The sequence below is a fragment of the Sinocyclocheilus rhinocerous genome, unplaced genomic scaffold (genome assembly GCF_001515625.1).
Source record: "Sinocyclocheilus rhinocerous isolate Xijiao unplaced genomic scaffold, SAMN03320098_v1.1 scaffold712, whole genome shotgun sequence".
Classification (NCBI taxonomy): Eukaryota; Metazoa; Chordata; class Actinopteri; order Cypriniformes; family Cyprinidae; genus Sinocyclocheilus; species Sinocyclocheilus rhinocerous.
The window spans coordinates 411,508-434,861 of record NW_015642789.1 but is presented as its reverse complement, the minus strand read 5'-3'; the positions used below and the strand labels follow the sequence as shown (position 1 = coordinate 434,861).

The window sequence follows — 23,354 nt, the reverse complement described above, 5'->3', positions numbered from 1 at the left end:
GTTTTAACATTTTTTGTTCTATTTTTGCATTGAAATGTTAAAAAACAATATTACTAAAATTGGTTAAAATGATGTAAAATAAAAAAAAATTATTTACATTTTCTATTTAATATTTTATGTAATATAATTGGATATAATGCAAAATGGCCCTCAATCAAGTTTGATTTTTGGCCCTTCGTATTATAAGTTTGGGCACCTCTGATATATAGGCCTATAGAAATAATGAATCGACCATGAAGATATTTTTGCCACATATATGAATTATTGTTATTTATTAATCATGGTAGTATTTATTGAACAACTTTTAATTTATGCTTATTTAAATAAGGAAATTATTGGTGTTGTGTATTACAGTCATTTTAAGGTAATTTAAGGGTTAAGGTAATTTTCTCATTTGATTTTGGGGTGAAATGTGACCTCTCCTGTGACCTTTCGGTGAGATTTACTGTATTTCAATAAATAACTTTAAGTAGTAATATTCCAGTTTTAAAATTCATTTCCTGAATTCATTCATGCTCATTTAACACTGATACTGAAGTAGGGGCGTCAGCTGAGGTAAGTAAATGTTATTCTATTATTCGATATGTTGCAGAGTTACTTAGCACATTAATCGACACCTTTTCTCTTTTTCAGTGTATGGTTGCATTTCTTTTGAGGCCGCGAATACGTTTCCCATACAGCCGAGCTTGTGGTGTCAAGCCTGGATTGGTTTGTCGTCACTTATCTCCCTCTCGCGCGGACCTTTAAACCCAACCAATACAAAGCGCTCTCATTTGCATACAGAGAGCGCGTAACCAATGAGGGCGACATGCTGAAGAACTTTCCTAAATTCAAACCAATGTCTGAGCACGTTATATTAACATATTTGCCTCACAGACCAATCGCTTTGAGGAATGGCGGTTAAGTGTGGACCGAACTGACCAATGGACAAAGACGAGGGTAGAGTCTAAGGTCTGCATAATATTAACATGTTATTACCAGAGGTGTTTTAGATATTGATCCTGTATTCGGTGGTAGTGTAACTCACTCCCCCACCTCACAGGTTCATACCTGCTTTTCTAATTTAATAATACAAGTAACAGGAAATTTTGTAAAAAATGCCCAAGAGGAAGGTAAGCCAGTTTATACTTTAATATCCTCACATACCCTTGATTTTCCCCTATTTTCTTTTAAGAAATAGCGGCTCGCGTTTCAACGACGAGAACGTACGCAGCGTCCATCAGGTAAAACGAGGATCAAGTTTTTAAAAGCGTTCTATCCTAATCCGCGGACTGGATTATGGAATCCTGCAAAAGCAATGGAACGTTCGGTCGTCTTTGCATTCGATCATCGTCACACTTGCTGATTTCCTCCATGATAGTTGGCGGTTTAATAACCCGATGCCTCTTTCGCAGTGAAGTCGCCACTTTGTGCGCACTTGTGCTGAATGTCACTGCGGTGATGCTTCAGTCGCTCTCGGTTAGAATCAAAACCGAGCGCTCTGCTCTCGCTGAATGCGTCCGATACTCACTAACCTCCATTTTAAGATGTTTGTTTTTTATTAGCTCATTTTCGTCGATCGATAGAGGTCCTCGTTATTTTTGTATAGCCATGTTTGATCCGATAGGCTCTTCCTCCACCCCCATTGCGGAGCGGCAGACCCGTATGTAACCGAGCGCTGAGACAGTCACACTCAACTCTTTCTCGCATATAGAGGCGATTGTGACGGCTAGACAAAAAAACACTGTTGAACTGTAGACTTCATAGAGAAAAAAAGACTAACAAATAATAATACTAATATAACAGTACGTTTCATTTATAAAAATAGTCAAATGATGCTTTATTGATGATGATTCACAGCCCACCGAGCTTCACCATCCAACATCAGCGGGATGCGTCGGATAATGCTTAAAATTGTGGGGGTCTTTTTCTTTTTATTATTATTATTATTTTTCCCCCCAAGAAAAAAAAAATCCATTGAGATTGCACTCCTGTTTTATCAGCCAGATATGTTGATAGAGGCACTGAAGCGTGGGTTTCTCTAGGGGGAGTGTCTCTTCATTTAATGAGGCTAAACAAATAATGGACGCTTTCCAATATTGACCAAAAAAAAATTTTGTAATAATAAAAAAAATAAATGTTTCTTTTTCAACAGTTGGTGTGTAAAATGAGGTGCCTACTATTCATAAAAAGTTCAACCATAAATAGTCAAATTATATGAGGGGTTTTGTTTTTTATTCAGCTTATAGTAGCCTATTGATTTAAAATGTAGTTTCCCATTTATAAACATTAAATAAAATGCAATTAGTCAAAATTTATTGAAATAAAATAACAGGCCTAAATTAAGCTGTCCTCCTTGTGGGCTAGCTAGTTTGGAACAAAATTTTGGTTTGTAGTTGCTGATAAGTTTGCATATTTCCCATAAATTAAAAAAAGAAATGTTATTTTATTAATTTATTAAGCAACAGTGACTGAATAATGATTTAGTTTGACAAATGGAGCTAATATTATAGTTTGTGTAAAAATTGAGAAAAATAAATGATATTATTTAATTGTTTTTCTGCCATGTTGTAAATATTACATTTTGGGTGTCAGAATTTTTTATTAAGTGTTTTTGTAAGGTTGTGTGTAGCAGTATTTCGGCTAAAATATGGAACACAAATAAATAGTATGTTTTTGGTCATTAAAATAAGCTCATTAAACATTTCACCACAATGAACTGACTATCAACAGATTGTCAAAACAACATTGTTGTATGATTTTAATGGTTGGATACAATTGTGAAGGTGTAGACCTTTGAGGTGAAGTTACTTTATTAAATAATGGTTCATAACATACCTATAGTTCTCACAACAAGAAAACATGAGATTTGTGTATGTAATTCTCTCATGTTTACATACCTTGAGTATATTATAAAAAGTAATAAATACAGATTTTTATTGGCAACCAGTTTATTTGAGAGTGTAGATGTTGCATATTAAATTGTGCCCAGAGCGTTAATGAACAAAACCGCAAACTACCAGAGCCAAATTACCAAAAACACCATAGGCCTATGTAACATCTGTGACCAAAGCGGTGTATCTGATTATACCAGTGGAGTCTGACAAACAGAAGCTACTGAGATGAATTAGCGTTATCTTTGTAAGTGTCACTTTATCAGTTTAAAATAACCTGTTAGCATCTAAAGGGTGATAAATACTTTGTCTCAGAAGTCTTTTCATAATCTTATTTAATCTGTACCTGTCACATGAAAAAAAAAAAAAGTATTTGTGTGAAGAAATGTCTGTATGTACAAATTTTGCATGTTTGTTTTGTCTGTACAGTCACCCGAGGGAGCGGAGGCCAAAGACGCCACCAAAGTTACAAAGCAGGAGGTAAACTACCATTCACATTCATTTCTTTTTCAAATGTAGAACTGTTAACAGTGCAGTTTAACCCTTGTAAATATAATTTTATGTACATTTTTGTTTGATTGACATTCCTGAAAAATGTAATGAACATGGTTTAGCTATTGCAAATTTTATCAACTTTCTGCACGCTTTCAATGTTTCTTCTCTTAGCCCACTCGGAGGTCAGAGCGTCTTTCCTCAGTGAGTGTCTTTTCTTTCTTTCCATATGACCAGATGTCAAATGCATATTCCCTAGAAGGGTTAAAAAGTGGTGGAAACCAGTTCTAGGAAAGGGTTTGTCATAAACGTGAGCAATATACTGCTTTCACATGCCCTCTAGGTATCCTAAACTAGAAACGCATTGATAGTGTCTATGTTTTATTCAGTTATACAATTTAGATGCCTTTGTTTTAATTGAACTTGTACATAACTACTTTATTATTGTGTCATACATTAATTTACCACTCACTGTGGCCTTTGCATTATCTGTAATGACATTTTTTTTTAAACTTCATCCATCCTGTTGTCTTCTTTCAACCCATAGAAAGCTCCTCCTAAACCTGAACCAAAAGCCAAAAAACCAGCTGCCAAGGTAACAGCTTTCTTTTCTTTTTCTCATTTTAGCATGTTTTTTGCATTTGCTTTGCATTGTAGGTAAGTTGTTTCTTGAATATATGAAAGCATGTTGCACATGATGGCGTTTGTGTATTGTATGGACCGTATTAACTTTTTAGTAGCAAATTTAGTAGCATTTTTGCAGTAGAGAGAACTGGCACGATCTGGTGCTGGCCGGTGTATTTTGGAGCAATTATTACAGAATTATTTAACTCGTTGTCCCATTTGTGTTTTCTGCACAGAAGCCATCCAATGACAAAGCGGTAAAGGAGAAGAAGGGTGGAGCCAAAGGAAAGAAAGAGGAGAAAGAATCTGCGCCCACTGCAAATGGAGAGACCAAGCCAGAGGAGGTGCGCTAACGCTTTTTGGTTGCTAATACCATTGTGTCGCATTTGCAGTAAGACCGTATGAATGTTTGGCCATTCGAGAAGATAGAGAGAATGTCTACGTGGCCTTAAAGGGTTAGTTCACGCAAAAATGAAAATTAGTCCATAAATTACTCACCCTCAAGTCATCCTGGGTGTATATGACTTTCTTCTTTCAGACGAATCCAGTCGGAGTTATATTAAAAATGGTCTTTGATCTTTCAAGCTGTTTAATGCCACTCAGCGGGTGTTGCATGCATCAGTCCAAAAGAAGTGAAATAAAAAGCGCCCATCCATAAAAAAAAATTTCTCACACGGCTCCGGGGGGTGAACAAAAGCCTCCTGTAGCGAATCGATGCGTTTTTGTAAGAAAAATATCCATATTCAAAACGTAATAATCACTTGAATCTAGCTTGCGGTATGAGGTCAGTGCTGCGCATGCGCTGGTGAGTCTCGTGAAACCCAACGTTTGTTTACAGGATCAAAGGAAGCAAAGTTTCCTTACTTTAGCAAAGGAAAACCAGTCTCCTCTTGGCTTATATCAAAATCCTCAGACATTCTTCTTAACAAATCCTCGTTTTGTACTTCTGATTAGTGACCGTTGTTTTTTGATCTCTCCCCTGCGCTTCTGCGTGCGTCACTTCTGAGCGGCGCATGCGCAAAGCCGACCTCCATACATCATCCGCCCGGAACGGCTTCTGTTTACAACTGTGAGCGCAAGCTACATTAATTTGTTCACCCCCTGGAGCCGTGTGAGACACTTTTTATTAAGGATTGGCGCTTTTTATTTAACTTCTTTTGGACTGATACATGCAACACCCACTGAGTGCCATGAAACAGCTTGAAAGATCAAAGACCATTTTTAATATAACTCCGACTGGATTCGTCTGAAAGAAGAAAGTCATATACACCTAGGATGACTTGAGGGTGAGTAATTTATGGGCTAATTTTCATTTTTGGGTGAACTAACCCTTTAATAGAGGAAAAAGTGTGAAATGACTCATGAAGAGCACAAATTAAGTATGACTATAATGATATTTTACTTCCAAAAGTCTTTGTATATGCATTACATTACCATTCAAAAGTTTGGGGGTGGTAAGATATTTTGATGTTTTTGAAAGTGCTTACCAAGGCTGCATTCATTTGATCAAAAAAATTATCAATTTTTTCAGTCTTTAGTGTCACATGATCCTTCAGAAATCATTCTAATATGCTGATTTGGTGCTCAAGAAACATTTCTTATTATTATCAATGTTGAAATGTTTCTTTGGTAACCGTGATACTTTTTTTTCAGAATTGTTTGATTAAAAGAAGATTCAAAAGAACAGCATTTATTTGAAATAGAAATCTTTTGTAACTCTTTAAATGTCATTTGCTGTTATTTTTGATCAATTTAATGCATCCTTACTGAATAAAAGTGTTAATTTCTTTCAAAAAATAAAAGATAAATCTTATTGACCCCAAACTTTTTAACAGAAGTGTATGTCTACTTTTAGTTCAGCATTGGTTATTTAATATTGCATATTGCATATCAAGTTGCTAAACTGAAAATGTACTTTTTACATTAATTGTCTCCCCTTTCTCAAAATGCTCTGAGATTATTTGAATCGTCCTCCAGGACATGTAAATTATTTTCATAGAACATTTGTTGTGTGAACGAGAATGAAAGAGCAGACATGTGAGGTGGGAAAGAATGACCTAGTTACAGGCATGTTGTGGTAAAGTGTGTTCTGGAAGGTTTGTACTAAAATGATTGGGTGTGAATTGGTGGTATTCATGTAAAGTTCAGATGGGCTGATAGTGTTTGATTTTGAGGGTATAATATTGCTTGAAAAATAATGCAACTTAAAGGATAATATTCCTTGTTCTTTTGTATTAAATGTGTTGTTGCGTCAAATTAACTACTGTAAACCAGCTTGTAATCATGAATCTTTGACCTTTAGATAATGGTAGATAGTGTTGAATAGTCACAATCAGTGTATTTCCAATGGTAATATAATTTGTCCTTTTTTTTCTCCTTGCTTTTCTCATTTTTGTGTGACAAATTGAACAAGGAAACATTACAAATCGAGATTGTTCAGCACTCTGTAACATGAATTACATTATATTGACCAGTATCTAATAATCTTTTCATATATCCCTTTGCATGCTTCTCAAACACCTGCATGTGCCTAAACCCTCACTCGCACACATGCACAGATCTGTGTCTCACGCTCATCTGTCAGTGTGTCATCATGGAGAACTTCCGCCCCCTCTTTCCTGTCCATCCGAGGGCAGAGTGAGAGTGTTAGAGTAAAGGGTACGAGAGTTTGAAGAGTGCAGTGTGTGCTTGTGTGCTCGTCACCATCAGATCTAGATTTATTCATCCATCTCTTTATGTGAGACTATACAAAAAAAAACAAAACATTTATTATATAGTGAATGATTGGTAACAAAGTTTACCAGAATGTGCAGTGCATTTGACATGATTTTGATATTATGGATCACATCTAAAAGATTTTTTAAGTGTGCTTTATGAGTGTACCCAGTTGCAAAAATAATTACTGTTTTCAAACAGGTTTCCTGAACATTCATTGATCAAATAAACACATTGGTCAGTCTATCCACAAAGTTGGGATAGAAGAAAGTTTTGTTTTTTTAATACACAGTTTACCTTGAAATTAATTCATTAAAAATTCAATTGATTTCCTTTGAGACGTAAATGTAAGGATATAAATGCACTCTTCTATCTGTTCCTGACATTTATTCTAAAGGATGTTGTCGCGTTTAAAGGAATATTTCACCCAAAAATGAAAATTTGCTGAAACTTTCCTCACTCTCAGGCCGTCCAAGATGTAGATTTGTTTCTTCATCAGAACAGATTTGAAGAAATTTAGCATTACATTGCCTGCTCACCAGTGGATCTTCAGCAGTGAATGGGTGCCGTCAGAATGAGAGTGCAAACAGCTGATAAAAACATCACAATAATCCACAAGTAATCCACACGACTCTTGTCTGTCAATTAACATCTTGCGAAATGAAAAGCTGCGTGTTTGTAAGAAACAAATCCATCATTTAGACATTTTTAATGTCAAACCGTTATGAGTCCCCTATCTGTAAAACTGTTTTCTCTAGTGAAAAAGTAATCTCGTCTGAATCAGGAGAGAAATATGCAGAGATCAAGCACCATTTACAAGTGAAAGCAGTCCAAAACAGTGAAAGGTAAAACGCCTTAATGCTACAAACATGCAGCTTTTCACTTTACAGGCCTTTAATTGATAGACTGGAGTCATGTGGATTATTGTGATTTTTTTATCAGCTGTTTGAATGCTCATTCTGACGGCATACATTCACTGCAGAGGATCCATTGGTGAGCAAATGATGTAATGCTAAAATTCTCTAAATCTGTCCCAATGAAGAAACAAACTCATCTATATCTTGAAAGGTCTGAGGGTGAGTACATTTTCAGAACTTTTCATTTTTGGGTGAACTATTCCTTCGATAAATGATGATTTCCAAACTGAGGTAAGTTGTGGTCATCATTTGTTTGTGGGTTTACTCATACTAACCGAGTGGCATTGGTTCTGTCTGTCTGACATCAGGTAATCTAACAGTTTTAGAAAAACTCAAATCCTATCAAAACGTCCTCTGCATTAGGAAATCATATTCTTTTTCTTCTGTTTTTTTTCTTCTCTGTATAGGAAACTGAAGACGGCCAAGACTGAGGCGAAAGAGTGATTAAAGTTGTTTTCTGGAATAACAAAGAACATTTTTATTCCTATTGAGTATTTTGTAAAATGCAAACTGTTTTTAGACTTACTGTTCTAGATTTCCTTAGCTAAAAGTCAACTCACACTCCCCACTGAAGCACCGTACCTGTCTCCTTCTCTTTCATCTGACAGAAAAATAGATTAATTTCAAGGAGAAGCAACAGTTATTCTTGAATATTTCACCAGCAGCTCGCCTGCCAAATGCAACCACTTGGAACATGTCACATCCTACATATTAAAAGCAACCGGTTCATCTTTTGACACCAGAGTGCATAGCCTTAGCTCCATGTATATGGTTACTAAGGTGTAAGTCTGTGGTGCGTATTTTCTTTGAGTCTTGTTATTTAATTGGTCAAATATCATAAAAAAGAACAAGGAATACAGAAAGAAGGGAGAAAATGGGGATGAGAGATTTAAACATTAACCCTTTGCTTTTTTATCTCCTTTGTAGCATTTTGAGATTCAAGTGTGTTCTTTTAAAATTGCTGAATTAAACATGACCCTTAACAGTGGCAGATATCCATAGCAATAAACAAGTGGTGCTTCGTGCTTAAAGGTTAGGAAAACTCTACAAGAACTGAATCACATAAAGATGTACAAGTCCACAGAACTGGTTTGAGATACTCTGTAAAATGTTTTCAAATAAAAGATGAATAAGCGGTCAATTGACTCGTGTGTGTGTGTGTGTGTGTTAAGTGCATTTAGCATTGTTTTTGTCCAAGGAGACAATCAAGAACACATTGTCTCTTTTGTGTGTGTGTGTGTGTGTGTGTGTGTGTGTGTGTGTGTGTGTGTGTGTGTGTGTGCTTTACTTTAATGCTCCACAAGTACCGGGCTGTCTTTATTCTCAATACAGAAACAAAAGTTCAAAGGCTGCCTTAATATCGGTCTAGTATTTGTAACAAATTTTAGAAAAACTGGTGATCATTTTAGAAAAAAATAAAAATTTCTTCTTCCTTTTTTTGGCCAAAATAGCTCAACTTAAAGTTTTTTGGGGGGGGATATCTAATAAATAAAATAATAAATATGTAATAAAATAAAATATTGGAACAACAATGGAAAATGGTCAAATTAGTACCAATTTTTCTTTAATCTCATGTCTTTCATGAATTGATATATTTATATATTTAGAATTATAATTGAGTGAAACTTTACAATTAATCCTTTAGTATTGCTCTTAAAGGCCTAGCTCACTCTTAGTTGGCTTTTCTGCATAATATTACTTTTTTTGTGAACACATGAAATATAAATCATAAGTGTCTTATTTATAATAACATGACTATATAACTATATTATTACTACTAATATTATTATAAACATTTGCAAAAGATTTTTTCAAGTAATTTATGCCACTATAAAACCGCAAATGAGGAAATTCACACATAAAAACATGGCTATTTTTCTGCTGTGGGTCATATTTGATCAATTTATTGTAAAAATGATGTGAGATAAACATCTGGATGAAAACAGGTATTTAACTTTTCAATGATGCATCAAAAATATAGATGCAAAAGAAACGTAGAGCACTTCAGCATGTGTCTTCCTCAGGAAAAATTGAGAAAGATTATCAAATGTCACGTAATTTATTGGTTACTTTAAAGATTTTTAATTCCAACAATGCAATTCCTAGTTTTCTGAACAGGGAGAAAGTGAAGGGAAATAATGGCAACACTGTACCACAGAGAGTTAACTTTGTGGAAAACTCTTGAGGGTCCAGGGTGTTTAGTCTAAAGCTACAAAAGCCTTTCAGTGTAGTTCTTTATACACAGACACGTGACCCTAAACACACGCACACACTCACTAAATACAACTGCTGATGTCAGAAAGTGAAAGATCAGCAATGCCATGGGGAGGCAGGAACAGAGAAGAGGAAATGAATGGACTGACAACACTCGTTGGTCTGGACTGCTGTCTTTCTGCGGGCCCAGCCAATAGACCAAAAGTCCCATATAGTAATACATCTGTGTGTTAATGATCACACACAAGCAACATATTTCTGAAGTGTAGAAATGAAAGTGCTTCTTTCTTTTTAAATTGTTATGGTTGATTTAGAGGATCTGCACTTGTCAGGAACGCTGTGCATTTTATAGTGTTACTGTTGCTTGTTTGTGATAAGGATGCCTTTAGAAAGAAGACCCACTGAATTTCATGAACAGACATTTAAAATAATTAACATTAAATATTAGTCCAAATGTGGTCTAAATAAAATGGAACAGGAAACTTTATTCACATTAATATTATTATCCACATTGCTTAAATTGAAATAAACTTACCATGAAAACTCTCATATATGTACGACCAAATAATAATAATGCATCAGCAAAATAGAGATATATGTATTATACATTGAATTATAGAATTAAGGACAGATTTATGTACTGATTTGATTCTGATACAGAATTGGTGATGTTGATGTGCACATTTTTCCCATTATTCAAGAGTTGTATCCCTCACTTTAAATATTTTATAAGGACAATTTTTACTATTATCAGAGGTTACTCTTTGTGAAATGTTTTTTAATGAACAAGCTTTCATTAATAATTATTATTTTATGAAACTATAACAATGCTCTGAATGAATCTAGAGAAGATCCAAGGAGGAAAAACCTCCAACCTGATTTATTTACCCTTATAACCTTTGACCCATGTTTGGCCCCCGAGCTCATCTGAAAGGATAGTCCTGACCTCCAGTGGCAAGAAAACATACTGCATGCCACTGATCACAAAATGACAACATTCTTCCATTGTAGAATCTTTAATCCAATATATTTTAAGAAGGTGTTTATGGTTTGTATTTTTAGTATTCTGAATCAAAATGAGATGCATCAGCAAAATAGAGATATATGTATTATACATTGAATTATAGAATTAAGGACAGATTTATGTACTGATTTGATTCTGATACAGAATTGGTGATGTTGATGTGCACATTTTTCCCATTATTCAAGAGTTGTATCCCTCACTTTAAATATTTTATAAGGACAATTTTTACTATTATCAGAGGTTACTCTTTGTGAAATGTTTTTTAATGAACAAGCTTTCATTAATAATTATTATTTTATGAAACTATAACAATGCTCTGAATGAATCTAGAGAAGATCCAAGGAGGAAAAACCTCCAACCTGACTTATTTACCCTTATAACCTTTGACCCATGTTTGGCCCCCGAGCTCATCTGAAAGGATAGTCCTGACCTCCAGTGGCAAGAAAACATACTGCATGCCACTGATCACAAAATGACAACATTCTTCCATTTTAGAATCTTTAATCCAATATATTTTAAGGTGTTTATGGTTTGTATTTTTAGTATTCTGAATCAAAATGAGTCACACTTTGAGTGGGTTTTTGCTACTGTCTAAACCTACTTGTGAAGTTTAATGCCTACTCAGCCACTTCACAACCACCGTTACTCAAAAGCGTGATAAATTGCATCAGTTTTGCTTAAGTAGCCTTGAAGCCAAAGCTGCTATATTCATGTAGTTCTTAAGTATCTGACTGCTTTTCTCCTCCACATATACTTTGTGTCAGTAGTTTAGCAAGTGTTACATCACCAAATGCAGTTAAAACTAACTGTTGAACTGAGGATTCTCCTAGCAAGGGAAAACAAAAAGACACAGATTGTATCAAAGTCACCTTTTTAGCTCAGAGAAAACAAGCAAAGGCAAACCTCAAACACTTCCTTTGTCTAATGACTTAAAACAAGAGTAAATCTATCTGAATTTGTGATTATAATGGTAATGTCAATGTGTGCAGCCATACATAAATGCGTTTACTTAGCTAATTACTAAAGCTAACTAACCCTACATTTTTTTGTATTTGTTATTTATTTTATTATTTGTTTTTTGTTTTCAAATAGGGACATCCTGAATATCCTTTAAGAAAGGTTTTGTAAGATTTAACTCACTTTCGGGGATGATATTGGTACATACACACATTCACAAATGTAACACTATGTAAATGTGCATTATATGCACATACAAATGTATTTAAAATACATAAAATGAAAAAATCTCTTTAAAAACAGTCCATAAAACTGTTATTATATTCTTTAATGGTTGCTGGGTTATTAAGCCTCATGTTTAACTCTCATTTGCATCACTTGCAAAATACAGTCAAAGCAAAAAGTAGGTTTAGCCTCTTGAACTTAACAAGCATTGACTATAAAACAGCTGGTAGTGTTTATTTAACATGGATAACTAATTAGTGAACTTAGGAATTAGACTAGTTAGACCAGGGGTCTCCAAACTCGGTCCTGGAGGGCTGATGTCCTGCAGAGTTTAGCTCCAACTTGCCTCAATACATCTGGCTGGAAGTTTCTAGTATGCCTAAGACCTTAATTAGCTGGTTCAGGTGTGTTTAATTAGGGTTGGGGCCAGTGTTGCCAATTTAGCTACTTTGTAGCTAGATTTAGCAACTTCCCCGCCCCTTTTGAGAATTTTTTCAAAAGTTTAGGGACAACTATAGCAACTTCTTGGACAAACCTTATCTAAGTTCTCATCTTGCCCAAAGATCTACATTCATCTTTATATAGATCAGTGAATTTGCCATTGTGATGTCATCTAGTGACATTTAGCTACCAGTTTTAGCTACTTTAAATTGAAAGCAGTTGGCAACACTGGTTGGAGCTAAACTCTGCAGGTCACCGGCCCACCAGGACCGAGTTTGGAGACCCCTGGGTTAGACCATAAACTACACAACTACTATTTTCCAGCACTACTGTTGCAGAAGGTTAAAACTCAACAGGCCTTTTTAATGTTGCATGACTAACTCATAAACAAGTTTACTTAATTTAGGGCCGTAGGATGAGACTACATAAGGCACAACTTCAACTGGTTCCCTTTGATTTCTTATCATTTAGATAAGAAAGAAAAAATAATAATAATTATATGTAATGAATACAGTGTTGTGGACAGAAGTATTAAAATACTTTATATAGCCTAACTGTTTTACACAATCTTTAACTAGATATGCTGTACACAGTCTGTATGTCGTTTCTTTAAAATAGGTAAGACTGTGTGATATAAATGTATAAATAAGATCACCTACGTCCTATTTTGTCTGGTGTCGTCGCCATTAGTCACTGAATTCCTGTAACTTACAAGGTTTAATTCATGACATTCTCCCTGTTTACAACCCGTCCCCCATTTTACTGCCCGCTCGCTTTTGGAAAAGAAATGGAGGACTTCCCAATCCAAATTACAACCGAGAGAGGGGGTGGGTTCCTTGGAATGAGTCTGGTTTAGGATAAAAACAAAGACTTTTATGCACTTTACAACCACACGATTACGGGAGTAGTATTCAGGCGTTTAATAGTAAGCGTCAATATGCTGTTGTGAAAGAAACATGGTGTGCGATATCCGAGCTTCGCTGCCTGCAAGGTCGATAGACCGAGAAACAAGAGGCGCCATTAAAGCTCAGGGTCTGGGACTTAGCAGACAAATAAAAGTTGGCTGAATAAATAGTTAAATTATTGCATAAAATGAGCCACCATTGCCTTGTTTTTCCCCTTCAGCGTTAGCAATAGCATCGCAGCCTCCCTGACAGCATAGTCCTGCGCGTACGTACTACTAGGCTCTACTCGTGTTTTCCTGCGCAAAGGGGTTGTGCTTTTTGGAGGGAGGAGGGGTGAGGAGCGTAAACTGAAACCCAAAATATTCACGAACACCTTAAACCGCATGTTTTAGAAACATCGTTTCTTGTCAACTCCAAATGCCGCCCGGGTGCTGGGGATGTTTGTCCGCATCGACGCGTGGCACGTTGTGCCTGAGAGAGGACTGTTTTGCGAGAGCGCGGAAGCCTCGCGTGACGTGCCGGATCTACTTTCAGTGTGTGTTGGGTGAATGGAGGCGCAGTTCTTCCTGGTGAACAAACACTAACAGCTATAGGGCAGCCTAGCGATACCCGCTTCCCAGAACGGCCACAACACACCTTCTCCTTCACCCCCAAAACAACCCTAAACATGGCTGCTGAGCGTAAACACATCGCGCAGTTGAAATCCGGTGAGTAAAAGGGATTCAGAAAGGTGACGTTGGAATATTTTTTATATTCATCTGCCTTTCCCACAACGTCCTTCTTGAAAGCTAATGTAGCTTATTCTCCCCCATCTCGCAGAACTGTACTTCCTAATAGCCCGATTTTTAGAAGCTGGACCTTGTCAGGACGCGGCAGAGGTGGGTGAATTTGTAATTTAGGACTGTAAACGACATTTCTGGAGAAGATTGAACCGTAATTTGCTATTTTTGTGCTTTTTTCAGACCTTGATACGGGAGGTTCAGGAGAAGGAGGTAAGCAGCGCGAGCCCTACTCGCGTCGCATCTCACTGCGCTGCACTTTAGGCTGTTAATTTCACGCAGATTTCATATTTATGGTTTAAAAACACAAAATCGACCCCCTAGAATTTACCTAAACCTATTTAACACTGTTTTTCCATTACAGTTGTTACCCAAAAGGATTGACTGGACTGGCAAAGAACACCCAGGGAGTTACGAAAATTTGGTAAGGGATCCCTATAACCGAGAGAGAACTTTTTAGAGAGCAAAATAAGAAATTGAATTTCCCGCAATTTTTAAATCGGGGAAAAACCTCAACCCGAACACACAGGGAAACACCGACCTCAGGGTTAGACAGGACCGTCCACGGGTGAACCCAGAGCCTGGCCTGACCTCAGGGATGTGAGTTTGGTCACAGTGCTGTCCACAAGGTGTAAATAGATGTTAAAATTGATGTAGAAATAAAGAGACGTCATGAATGTGGTGCTATAAGGGGAAGGGAGCGGAGGGAGGAGGGACCAGTGCGCCAGAGACTGAAAGCGGGGCGGGATGGAGGCGCTCTGCTCCATGTAATACAACCATAGTCAGGGTAAAATACTCCTTTTACCTTAGTTTATCGCACTTAAGCTAAGTTTTTGGAGCAGGAGGCAACAAAGCCGGAGACGTAGAGGATCTTAGCAGAGTATTGGGATTTTTTTAAGTGGCCCTGACAATATTTTTTCTTCGGAGGAAATTATTTTCGAACAGACAGTGCTGAGAGGCTTGAGGCAGATAACACAAATGAGAGGTACATCGAAATGAGTACGTATTGATTAATTGATTAATTACGATATTTAGAAAACTAAATAAATGATTAATCGGATTATTTGCATTTTTCAGTAGCTCGCTATTCCACGTAGGAATATCACTCGGGAAGACAGTTTGATTTCGCTTTCGAAGTGATAGATACCGAAATATCTTGATTTCAAAACTGTGTTTTGATCCAGCCCCTGTTATGGCCGGCCCCCAATATATATCAGTTGCGTAACTAATAGACTCAACTGTCTGTTAATCACACACGCTGTTACTGCTGTATCTCCGTTGTCTCTTCTGCACGGTGAAATTAATTACGATATTTAGAAAACTAAATAAATGATTAATCGGATTATTTGCATTTTTCAGTAGCTCGCTATTCCACGTAGGAATATCACTCGGGAAGACAGTTTGATTTCGCTTTCGAAGTGATAGATACCGAAATATCTTGATTTTAAAACTTAGTGTGTTTTGATCCAGCCCCTGTTATGGCCAGCCCCCAATATATATCAGTTGCGTAACTAATAGACTCAACTGTCTGTTAATCACACACGCTGTTACTGCTGTATCTCCGTTGTCTCTTCTGCACGGTGAAATTCACACACATTGTAGCGATAATCTTGTTATTTTGTATTCGCGATTGTCTCGCGGCTGATCTCGCGCGCCGCTAGATCGCGATATGTTAAAGTGAGTGAATGTGTGTGTGTTTGTTTGTGTGTATGTGTGTGTGTGTGCGCGCGCGCGCGAATGTGACCGTTCGTGGATGATTTCACTAACGTGTGTGAAGATGTTAGTGATAGATACCGAAATATCTTGATTTTAAAACTTAGTGTGTTTTGATCCAGCCCCTGTTATGGCCAGCCCCCAATATATATCAGTTGCGTAACTAATAGACTCAACTGTCTGTTAATCACACACGCTGTTACTGATCTATCTCCGTTGTCTCTTCTGCACGGTGAAATTCACACACATTGTAGCGATAATCTTGTTATTTTGTATTCGCGATTGTCTCGCGGCTGATCTCGCGCGCCGCTAGATCGCGATATGTTAAAGTGAGTGAATGTGTGTGTGTTTGTTTGTGTGTATGTGTGTGTGTGTGTGCGCGCGCGCGCGAATGTGACCGTTCGTGGATGATTTCACTGCCGTGTGTGAAGATGTTAAAGCCAGTGCCTGCAGACTGTGGGTAGGAATAACGGGCACGAGACTTCACCGCCTGATGTTGGCGCTGTCAATAATTTTTTTTTGTCAGGTCTCGTTTCCCTCGTTCAATATGTTAATGAGCTATGCAATCTGCATTAATTATCTTTTTTCATAAGATTAATTAAGCAATGATGATAACAATATGGCTTTAAAATTGTAAGGAAAACATTTTTTATTTTCATATTTTTAAAATATGCGCATTTTTAAATAAGTTTATACAAAAATATTTTTTTAGTAATTACTAGTTTGTCCGCAAAATGATTCATATGTAATACATTAACAGCAAAATAGTATAGTAATTAGGGATGAAGATTCCTTAACAAAAGTGTATATTTAGATATACTTAGATATTTAGTTTCAATTCACATACCATGATTCACTCAATGTTAAACATCGTTTTACTCATATAGCCTAGTCATTAACTAAGCGGTTTGTGTGTATATGTGGATAGATGTGGAATGCGTGTGTGTGCGCGCGCGTGTCTGTAGACCAATAGGATGACGCTAAATGCAATTAAAGCCACATTAATTATTGGTCTGCCGCTGGAAGCTGGATCTGCTGAACAGGTTTGATAAAAGACGCCCGAACTGATGCGTTGCGCAGGGTGGGGGTTGAACATTTTACACTGTAGATTAGATTAGGGAAAATATGGAAACATACAAAGAGCTTTGCAATACAGCAGTAACACTGTATTATTTTTAAACGAAGTGTCGAATCTAATCCTCTATAAGATTATAATTATGCTATTATGCGAACGGTTTTTATGTGTGCATTGTCAATGTCTGGCCCATACCTTTATTTTGTTATCTAATAATTTTTTTAATACACGTTCATTAAAATATTTTAATGGTGACACTGGTTATCTTTAATGAAAGCATTCGCAATACACGCTTTGATTAAATCTGAGTGTAGTAGTAGAAAATGCAATTATTGTATTATACAATTGTAATTATATTTTAAAAAGTTGTTTATGTAGATTAGTGTTAAGCTTGTAAAATAACTGCATGGTTGCAAAATGTTTGCATTGTACTTGCACAAAGCATGTTCTTGCATTTAAATATCTAATTTATATGCATGCGTTATTACAACACAATAATTGAACATATTGAATATTATATTAAATAAGTGATTTACAAATGTACAAATATATTTAATTACAAATGTAGGCATATTAAATGCATCAATTTGCCCTAATACATGTTTGTGATTGTGTATAGGTCAGATTATACAGGCACATTTCTCCAGATCACCTGTTGCAGGTGTGTGAGCGAGTGAGTCCTCTTTTAGAGAGAGAAGTACCAGCCAGCGTACCTGGAGTCAATTCACTGCTGGGAGCTGGACGCCAGTCAGTGCTACGCACAAACAAGAGTGAGTGTTTCTATTGCAGATAAAATATTCATCATCCATTTTATAATAAGCAAGTTAACCAGTTTGCAGCCAGGTTAAGCAAAAAATATGTTTTGAATGTATTAACACTGTAACTGCTGTAAATTGATGTAATAATGGATACATCAGATGTGTATTTGGAGTGCCACTGTTTTTTTTATGGGAAAAGTTGAAGATAAGGAAAAACCTTCACATTTGGAAAATTCATTAAAGGGTTTAACTTAATCTTTTTAATGTTTACAAATGGCATTTCACCAGAGTCAGAAATCTAAGGAAGCATGTAAAGGAAACAAGAATGATAATTTATCAGTAGTGGTGGAATTTATTATAATGCTGCCTTCAGATTAAAACAGATTCCATAGCAGTTAAAACTTTAGCATTTCTGTACACATTATCAAGAATACTGCAACTGGCCTTCATAGAAATAACACAAAAGCATATAATTTCATATTGCCTTGCAGTGGATGTGTGTGTCAATACCAGTTTGTGTAAGTGTGTCTAGAGATTCAATCACTTAAACAGTGTATATTTAGTGACAGTCCCACGTGTTTGTTGCCAGGTTGTAAGCACGTGGTATGGAAGGGGTCCGCCCTCGCAGCCCTGCACTGTGGCAGGCCACCCGAGCCGCCAGTCATCTATGGAAGCCCGCCCAATATTGGTAAGTCACCTCTTATTGGTTGTTGTGTTGATGTATTCCAGTTGAAGAAACAACATTCATCCACATCCTTACACCTTTTTAAAAACTGTTTTTAATTTGATTATTTAAATAGAATATACAGTACATTTTAAAATAAAGAAAGTAGAACATTTTGCTTTATATGTAATTTTGAAAATTTAAAAAGTGTGGACCAAACATTAAAAATGTTTTTTATTTGTTGATGTTGAATGAAATGGTTATATTAAGAATTTACTTAGGAAGCTGAAGATTCAAATGTATTTGCTCTCATTTTGTTTTGTCTTATGTGCTATAGCGGAAACAATATACAGTCGGAGGCTGAATGGCTCATATCGGTTGGGTCAGCTGGTCCCTACAGCTGTTTACCAACATATGAAGATGCACAAGAGAATTCTGGGACACCTGTCATCTGTGTACTGTGTCACCTTCGACCGCACCGGTCGCCGCATCTTCACAGTAAGACATCTGGTTTTATGACAGACTAGGCTTTTTTCTTTCTGGAAAAAAAGATTGAATGTGCTTTCCTTTTTTTCTGAAATTGAGGATATGGACAAAATGTAAAGTATTGTGTATGAACTGAATTGTACAGGTTTTTAAAACATAGTATGTTTCTGAAAAGTTATTTATTAGTATTTGAATTGTGAGCCCCCCCTTTGCTTCCTTTTTGAGTGCAGTATTACATCAGGTTATGATATTTTAATTTGTTCGTCATGTTCTTGTGCTGTCAGAGTGCTTTTGTGTTTGTATGTATGTGCTTGCATAATTATCAGGGAACATATTTGAATCGCTTGAACACAGGGAGAAAATGTTTTGTACATATGAATTTATTGTTGCGTTTTATTGCAAGAGTTAATAGGATGGATTGAAGAGTTGGTTTTTCAAAAGAGATTTCAGAAACGTTGAAAACGATTTTTTTAAGTAATAAAACATTCAGAGAACGATTGCAAGCTTTTGTGTTTGTTTAAAAACACTTTGGAATATGAAGTGTTGTTCTTATTTATACCGGCATCTCAAGGACATGCAAAAAATCAGGGAACTTCACGATTTTGATTTCCAGGCCTAGATTTGATTGAATTAATATTAATTTTTCTAGCTATGCCAAGCTCATTTTTTATTTATTAGCTAAGGATAATTATTGTAAGGACAAATATTTGATATATAATCTCTATAAAATTTAATTACTTATCCAGTGATCACAAATGACTAGGACAGAAATAGAAATTTATTGGTCAAAATCTGTGGAAACCTTGTTTACAGTGTATGGTGTGCAAATCCATATATCCCACATTATACATTTCCATTTACACTCCATCATTTACCATGACCTATGATGTTTTTGCTTTTTAACATATTTAATATCAAATTTCCAGTATATTTAATATTTAGATAAATTCTAGAATAGTGTTTCACATAAATGTAGTGTACTGAACAAGCACAATGTACACAAAGCACAATGTAGCAGATTTAAATGGCTTTGTATTGAAGCCAGTGTGGCTTTAATTAGTCTGTATGCCTCATTAAACTGTATACATACAACTGTATGTCTATCCATTATGGAATTTAAAGGGATGTCACAATTTTAGGGTGCTGTTAATGTGTCATAATAATAAAACACTTGAGGTCAAGAGCTAAAACACTGAAAATCTCCAGTATGAACATAATAGTCTTAAATGACCTATTGAATGGAGTGACCTGGTCTCTGTTTGGTCCAGATGTCTGACTGGGTTTGGGATTTCAAGGGTTCTGAAAGCAGCTGTGGTTTTATGAGTTGACCAGGGACTTGCCCGTAAGAGAGTTATGTGTTCACACTGTATAGTTACTGTGGTTCAGAAGTGCTGTTCCATAGTTTATCATGGAGTACCATTAACACAGCCATTGACTTAACTTGTGTTTATTTTACATGGCAATATGATTTGGATAAAAGCATAAATACTTGTAAATGCGGATTGCTCTTATCATATTTTGAAGTATCACGGTATCAATTTCTGGCATGTTTTGATGTGTCATTCATCATGTACAGGAAGTGTTTTGCATGCATTTTGACTCAAAAGTTTGGGACCACGAATAAAAAGGATTATATTTTGCGTTTTTCTAGTTGAAAACAGTTGTTAATTACAGCTTATATTATCAGCATAGCAACAGTATGAGTCTCTTAGTATTCTGTTTGTCCTCTTTTTACTTCAGTGACAGCAGCACTCGAGCTGCAAACTCCAAGTTTGTGTAAAACCTGATGATCATGTTCTCTTGCATGATTTGATGATGATCCCAAGAGCGTATTGTGCTTCAGTGGAAACAAGAACATCTGAAAGTCTCAGTAGTACACATGATCAGTGTCAGAAATGCATGTATTTGATTAGTGACCTAGGAATAGTGAAGAATTTTAAATATTGAAGGTCCATTTTACATCATAATGTTTTACATTTTTCAAAATCTTGAAACCTATTTTGAGTAAAAAAACAAAACAAACAAACAGTCTTTTATTGTGGACTGTGGGCATTTTAAAGACTCTGTACACTACCATTCAAAAGTTTGGAGTCAGTAAGATTTTTAATATTTTCTTTTAAAACTTTTGTTCAGCAGGGATGCATTAAACTGATCAAAAGTGACAGGACAGACATGATGTTATAAAAAAAATTTATTTTGTGAACTTTCTGTTCATTAAAGAATGCTGAAAAAATGTATAATGTTTCCACAAAAATATTGTTCTTATAAATATTGGACTGTTATAAATTATAAGCCTTTTTTTAGCATTGATAATAATAAATGTTTCTTGAGCACCAAATCAGCATATTAGAATGATTTCTGAGGACTGGAGTAATAGTTGCTAAAAATTAAGCTTTGCCATCACAAGAATACATTGCACTTTAAATTGTAATATTAAAAAAAGAAAAGTTATTTTAAATTCTAATAGTATTTCACAGTATTTCAGTTTTTAAACACTGCATGCATTTTAAATACTGTGCGTGACCAAATAAATGCAGGCTTGGTGAGCATAAGAGACTTCTTTCAAAAATAAAAAAAATCTTACTGACCCCTAACATTTGAACCACAGTGCGTGTCCTTAGTAAATCAAACTCTATGGGCCTTTGTTGGATTTTCACGGAGTAGTTATTTTCTTTCATCCAATGTTGTGCTACACTGGAAACTCTGTCTTAATTTCTTAGTGACTAAAAGGGTATTTTTAGACAATGAGCCTTCTGATCTCACGGGGACAGATAATGTTTTGACTCTGGGATAAGTGTAGAGGTCAAAGGTCGTTCACATGTTCCATCTGGGTAAGCATACTGTTGCTCGGTGACATCATCATGTCCACAAACTTCTCAAAGATTGTGTATGTTTGTGTGTGTGGGTAAGTGCATGTGTTTTGATTCAGGCATTTCTCGGACATTATCTGACTGTCAGCCTTTGGCATGAGCTGTAGTTAACGTTTGTCAGAGCTCTGGTTTTAAGCGTCCTGTAGGATCGTGCTTGTGTGTGTTTTTGAGTGTGCACTCTTGGGTTCCATTTTACTCTGCAAGTTTTTAATGCTTCAGAAATGGCTGAACAGCAAGGATTACTCCCCCTCTTTCTGCCTCTCCCTCCCTTTTTCCTCTATCTCTCTCCTACTCCTGTTCTCTTTGTCTTTTCCTCTTTCGATCTTGGTCTCTCTGTGTTTTCTCCTTCGCTCTGCTCCTCTTTTTTATTTCTATAGGTCTTTTTCTTCCGGCGTAGGGGGGTGTGTCTGTGCACGCATGTTGAAAAAAGTGTTTATTTTATGGAATTGGCTGCGAGCCACAAATAAAATCATCTCTTTCATATTCCTAAGCCATTAGCCAGTGTGTCATTGGCATTCCGTCTGTGTTTAACAGATCTTCGGGAATGTTCATCTCTGTGTGTGGCTTGGGGATAATTTTTCTTTGCTCAATTTGATATGCATGTGTGGCCTGCTAAAATCAATGTTATTATCACAGTTAATTCCAGTGTCTGGAAAGAACAGTGATATTTTTTATGTTGTTAAAATCATGCTTATGAAATGAGGAGGAAAATGGCAAGCTGATCATCTTAGGGGTAAAAAAGCATCTTTCAATAAAGCTGTGAATGATAGATGGGGTTCAAGTTGTTGTAGGTAGCGCTTGCTTTTTTATGGTCCTCTACCTGTTGTCATGGAAATGCAATGCCACAGTACTGTGTTTTTAGGTTAAAAGCATTTTTGATTCACCTTGCAGTAAATTCACATTGGACTCGCTAAATGTAGTATTAGTATCAAATAGTAACATTTGTGTTGGAAGACATTTATAATGTTTATGCAGAAAACAAAGGGATGATATACAAGTTTGGGGTCAGAAAGAATTTTTTACCAAGGCTATATTTATTATTTTGATCAAAAATACAGTAAAACAGTGACATGAAATAATAATACAAATTAAAACCGTTTTCTATTTTAAAATATTTTAATCTAATGCCATTTATTCCTGTGATGGCAAACCTGAATTTTCTGCAGTCCTTACTCCAGTCTTCACACAGTCCTTCTATTATGCTGATTTGGTGAAATCAAGAAACTTCTTCTTATTATTATTAGGGCTGTAAAATGCGATTCATAATTAAGCATAATTGTGAATTCACAAATGTTACGATTTAATTAAATAATTATATGCGATGCAGTTCTAATACAGTATATGCGCTTTAAAGGGGTCATATGATGTTGCTAAAAAGAACATTATTTTGTGTATTTGGTGTAATGAAATGTGCTTATGCGGTTTAAGGTTCAAAAAACACATTTTCCACATACTGTACATTATAGTTTCTCCTCTATGCCCCGCCTTTCTGAAACGCGTCGATTTTTACAAAGCTCATCGGTCTGAAAAGCGAGGTGTGCTCTGATTGGCCAGCTATCCAGTGCGTTGTGATTGGCCGAATACCTCAAGCGTGTGACGGAAATGTTACGCCCCTTACCATA

The 23,354-nt window shown here is 36.0% G+C and overlaps 2 protein-coding genes across 3 annotated transcripts in view; both read left to right on the top strand.

Annotated features, from left to right (window-relative positions):
* Positions 1–928: 928 nt before the first annotated feature.
* LOC107756386 (high mobility group nucleosome-binding domain-containing protein 3-like) lies at positions 929–8,314 on the top strand. Its single transcript, XM_016573447.1, has 7 exons — positions 929–1,112; positions 3,303–3,353; positions 3,540–3,569; positions 3,913–3,960; positions 4,226–4,333; positions 6,548–6,647; positions 8,029–8,314. Exons 1-7 carry the CDS (start codon positions 1,098–1,100, stop codon positions 8,034–8,036), a joined length of 360 nt encoding a protein of 119 aa, XP_016428933.1. The 5' UTR covers positions 929–1,097; the 3' UTR covers positions 8,037–8,314.
* A 4,999-nt stretch (positions 8,315–13,313) lies between these two features.
* The window catches only part of LOC107756384 (PH-interacting protein), a 36,917-nt gene continuing 26,876 nt past the window's right edge, over positions 13,314–23,354 (top strand). For both annotated transcript variants that reach the window (XM_016573446.1, XM_016573445.1), the window contains exons 1-7: positions 13,314–14,094; positions 14,207–14,265; positions 14,350–14,379; positions 14,531–14,590; positions 17,574–17,724; positions 18,302–18,400; positions 18,714–18,874. In XM_016573446.1, coding sequence (XP_016428932.1) covers positions 14,055–14,094; positions 14,207–14,265; positions 14,350–14,379; positions 14,531–14,590; positions 17,574–17,724; positions 18,302–18,400; positions 18,714–18,874 — 600 coding nt within the window. In that variant the 5' untranslated portion in view covers positions 13,314–14,054. The remainder of the gene's footprint in view (positions 14,095–14,206; positions 14,266–14,349; positions 14,380–14,530; positions 14,591–17,573; positions 17,725–18,301; positions 18,401–18,713; positions 18,875–23,354) is intronic.

Excerpts from the sequence above, each read along its gene's own strand:
- LOC107756386 (XM_016573447.1), top strand. Across the intron at positions 3,570-3,912 it reads GGTCAGAGCGTCTTTCCTCA|AAAGCTCCTCCTAAACCTGA; the intron begins GTGAGTGTCTTT and ends TTCAACCCATAG. Across the intron at positions 4,334-6,547 it reads GAGAGACCAAGCCAGAGGAG|ATCTGTGTCTCACGCTCATC; the intron begins GTGCGCTAACGC and ends ACACATGCACAG.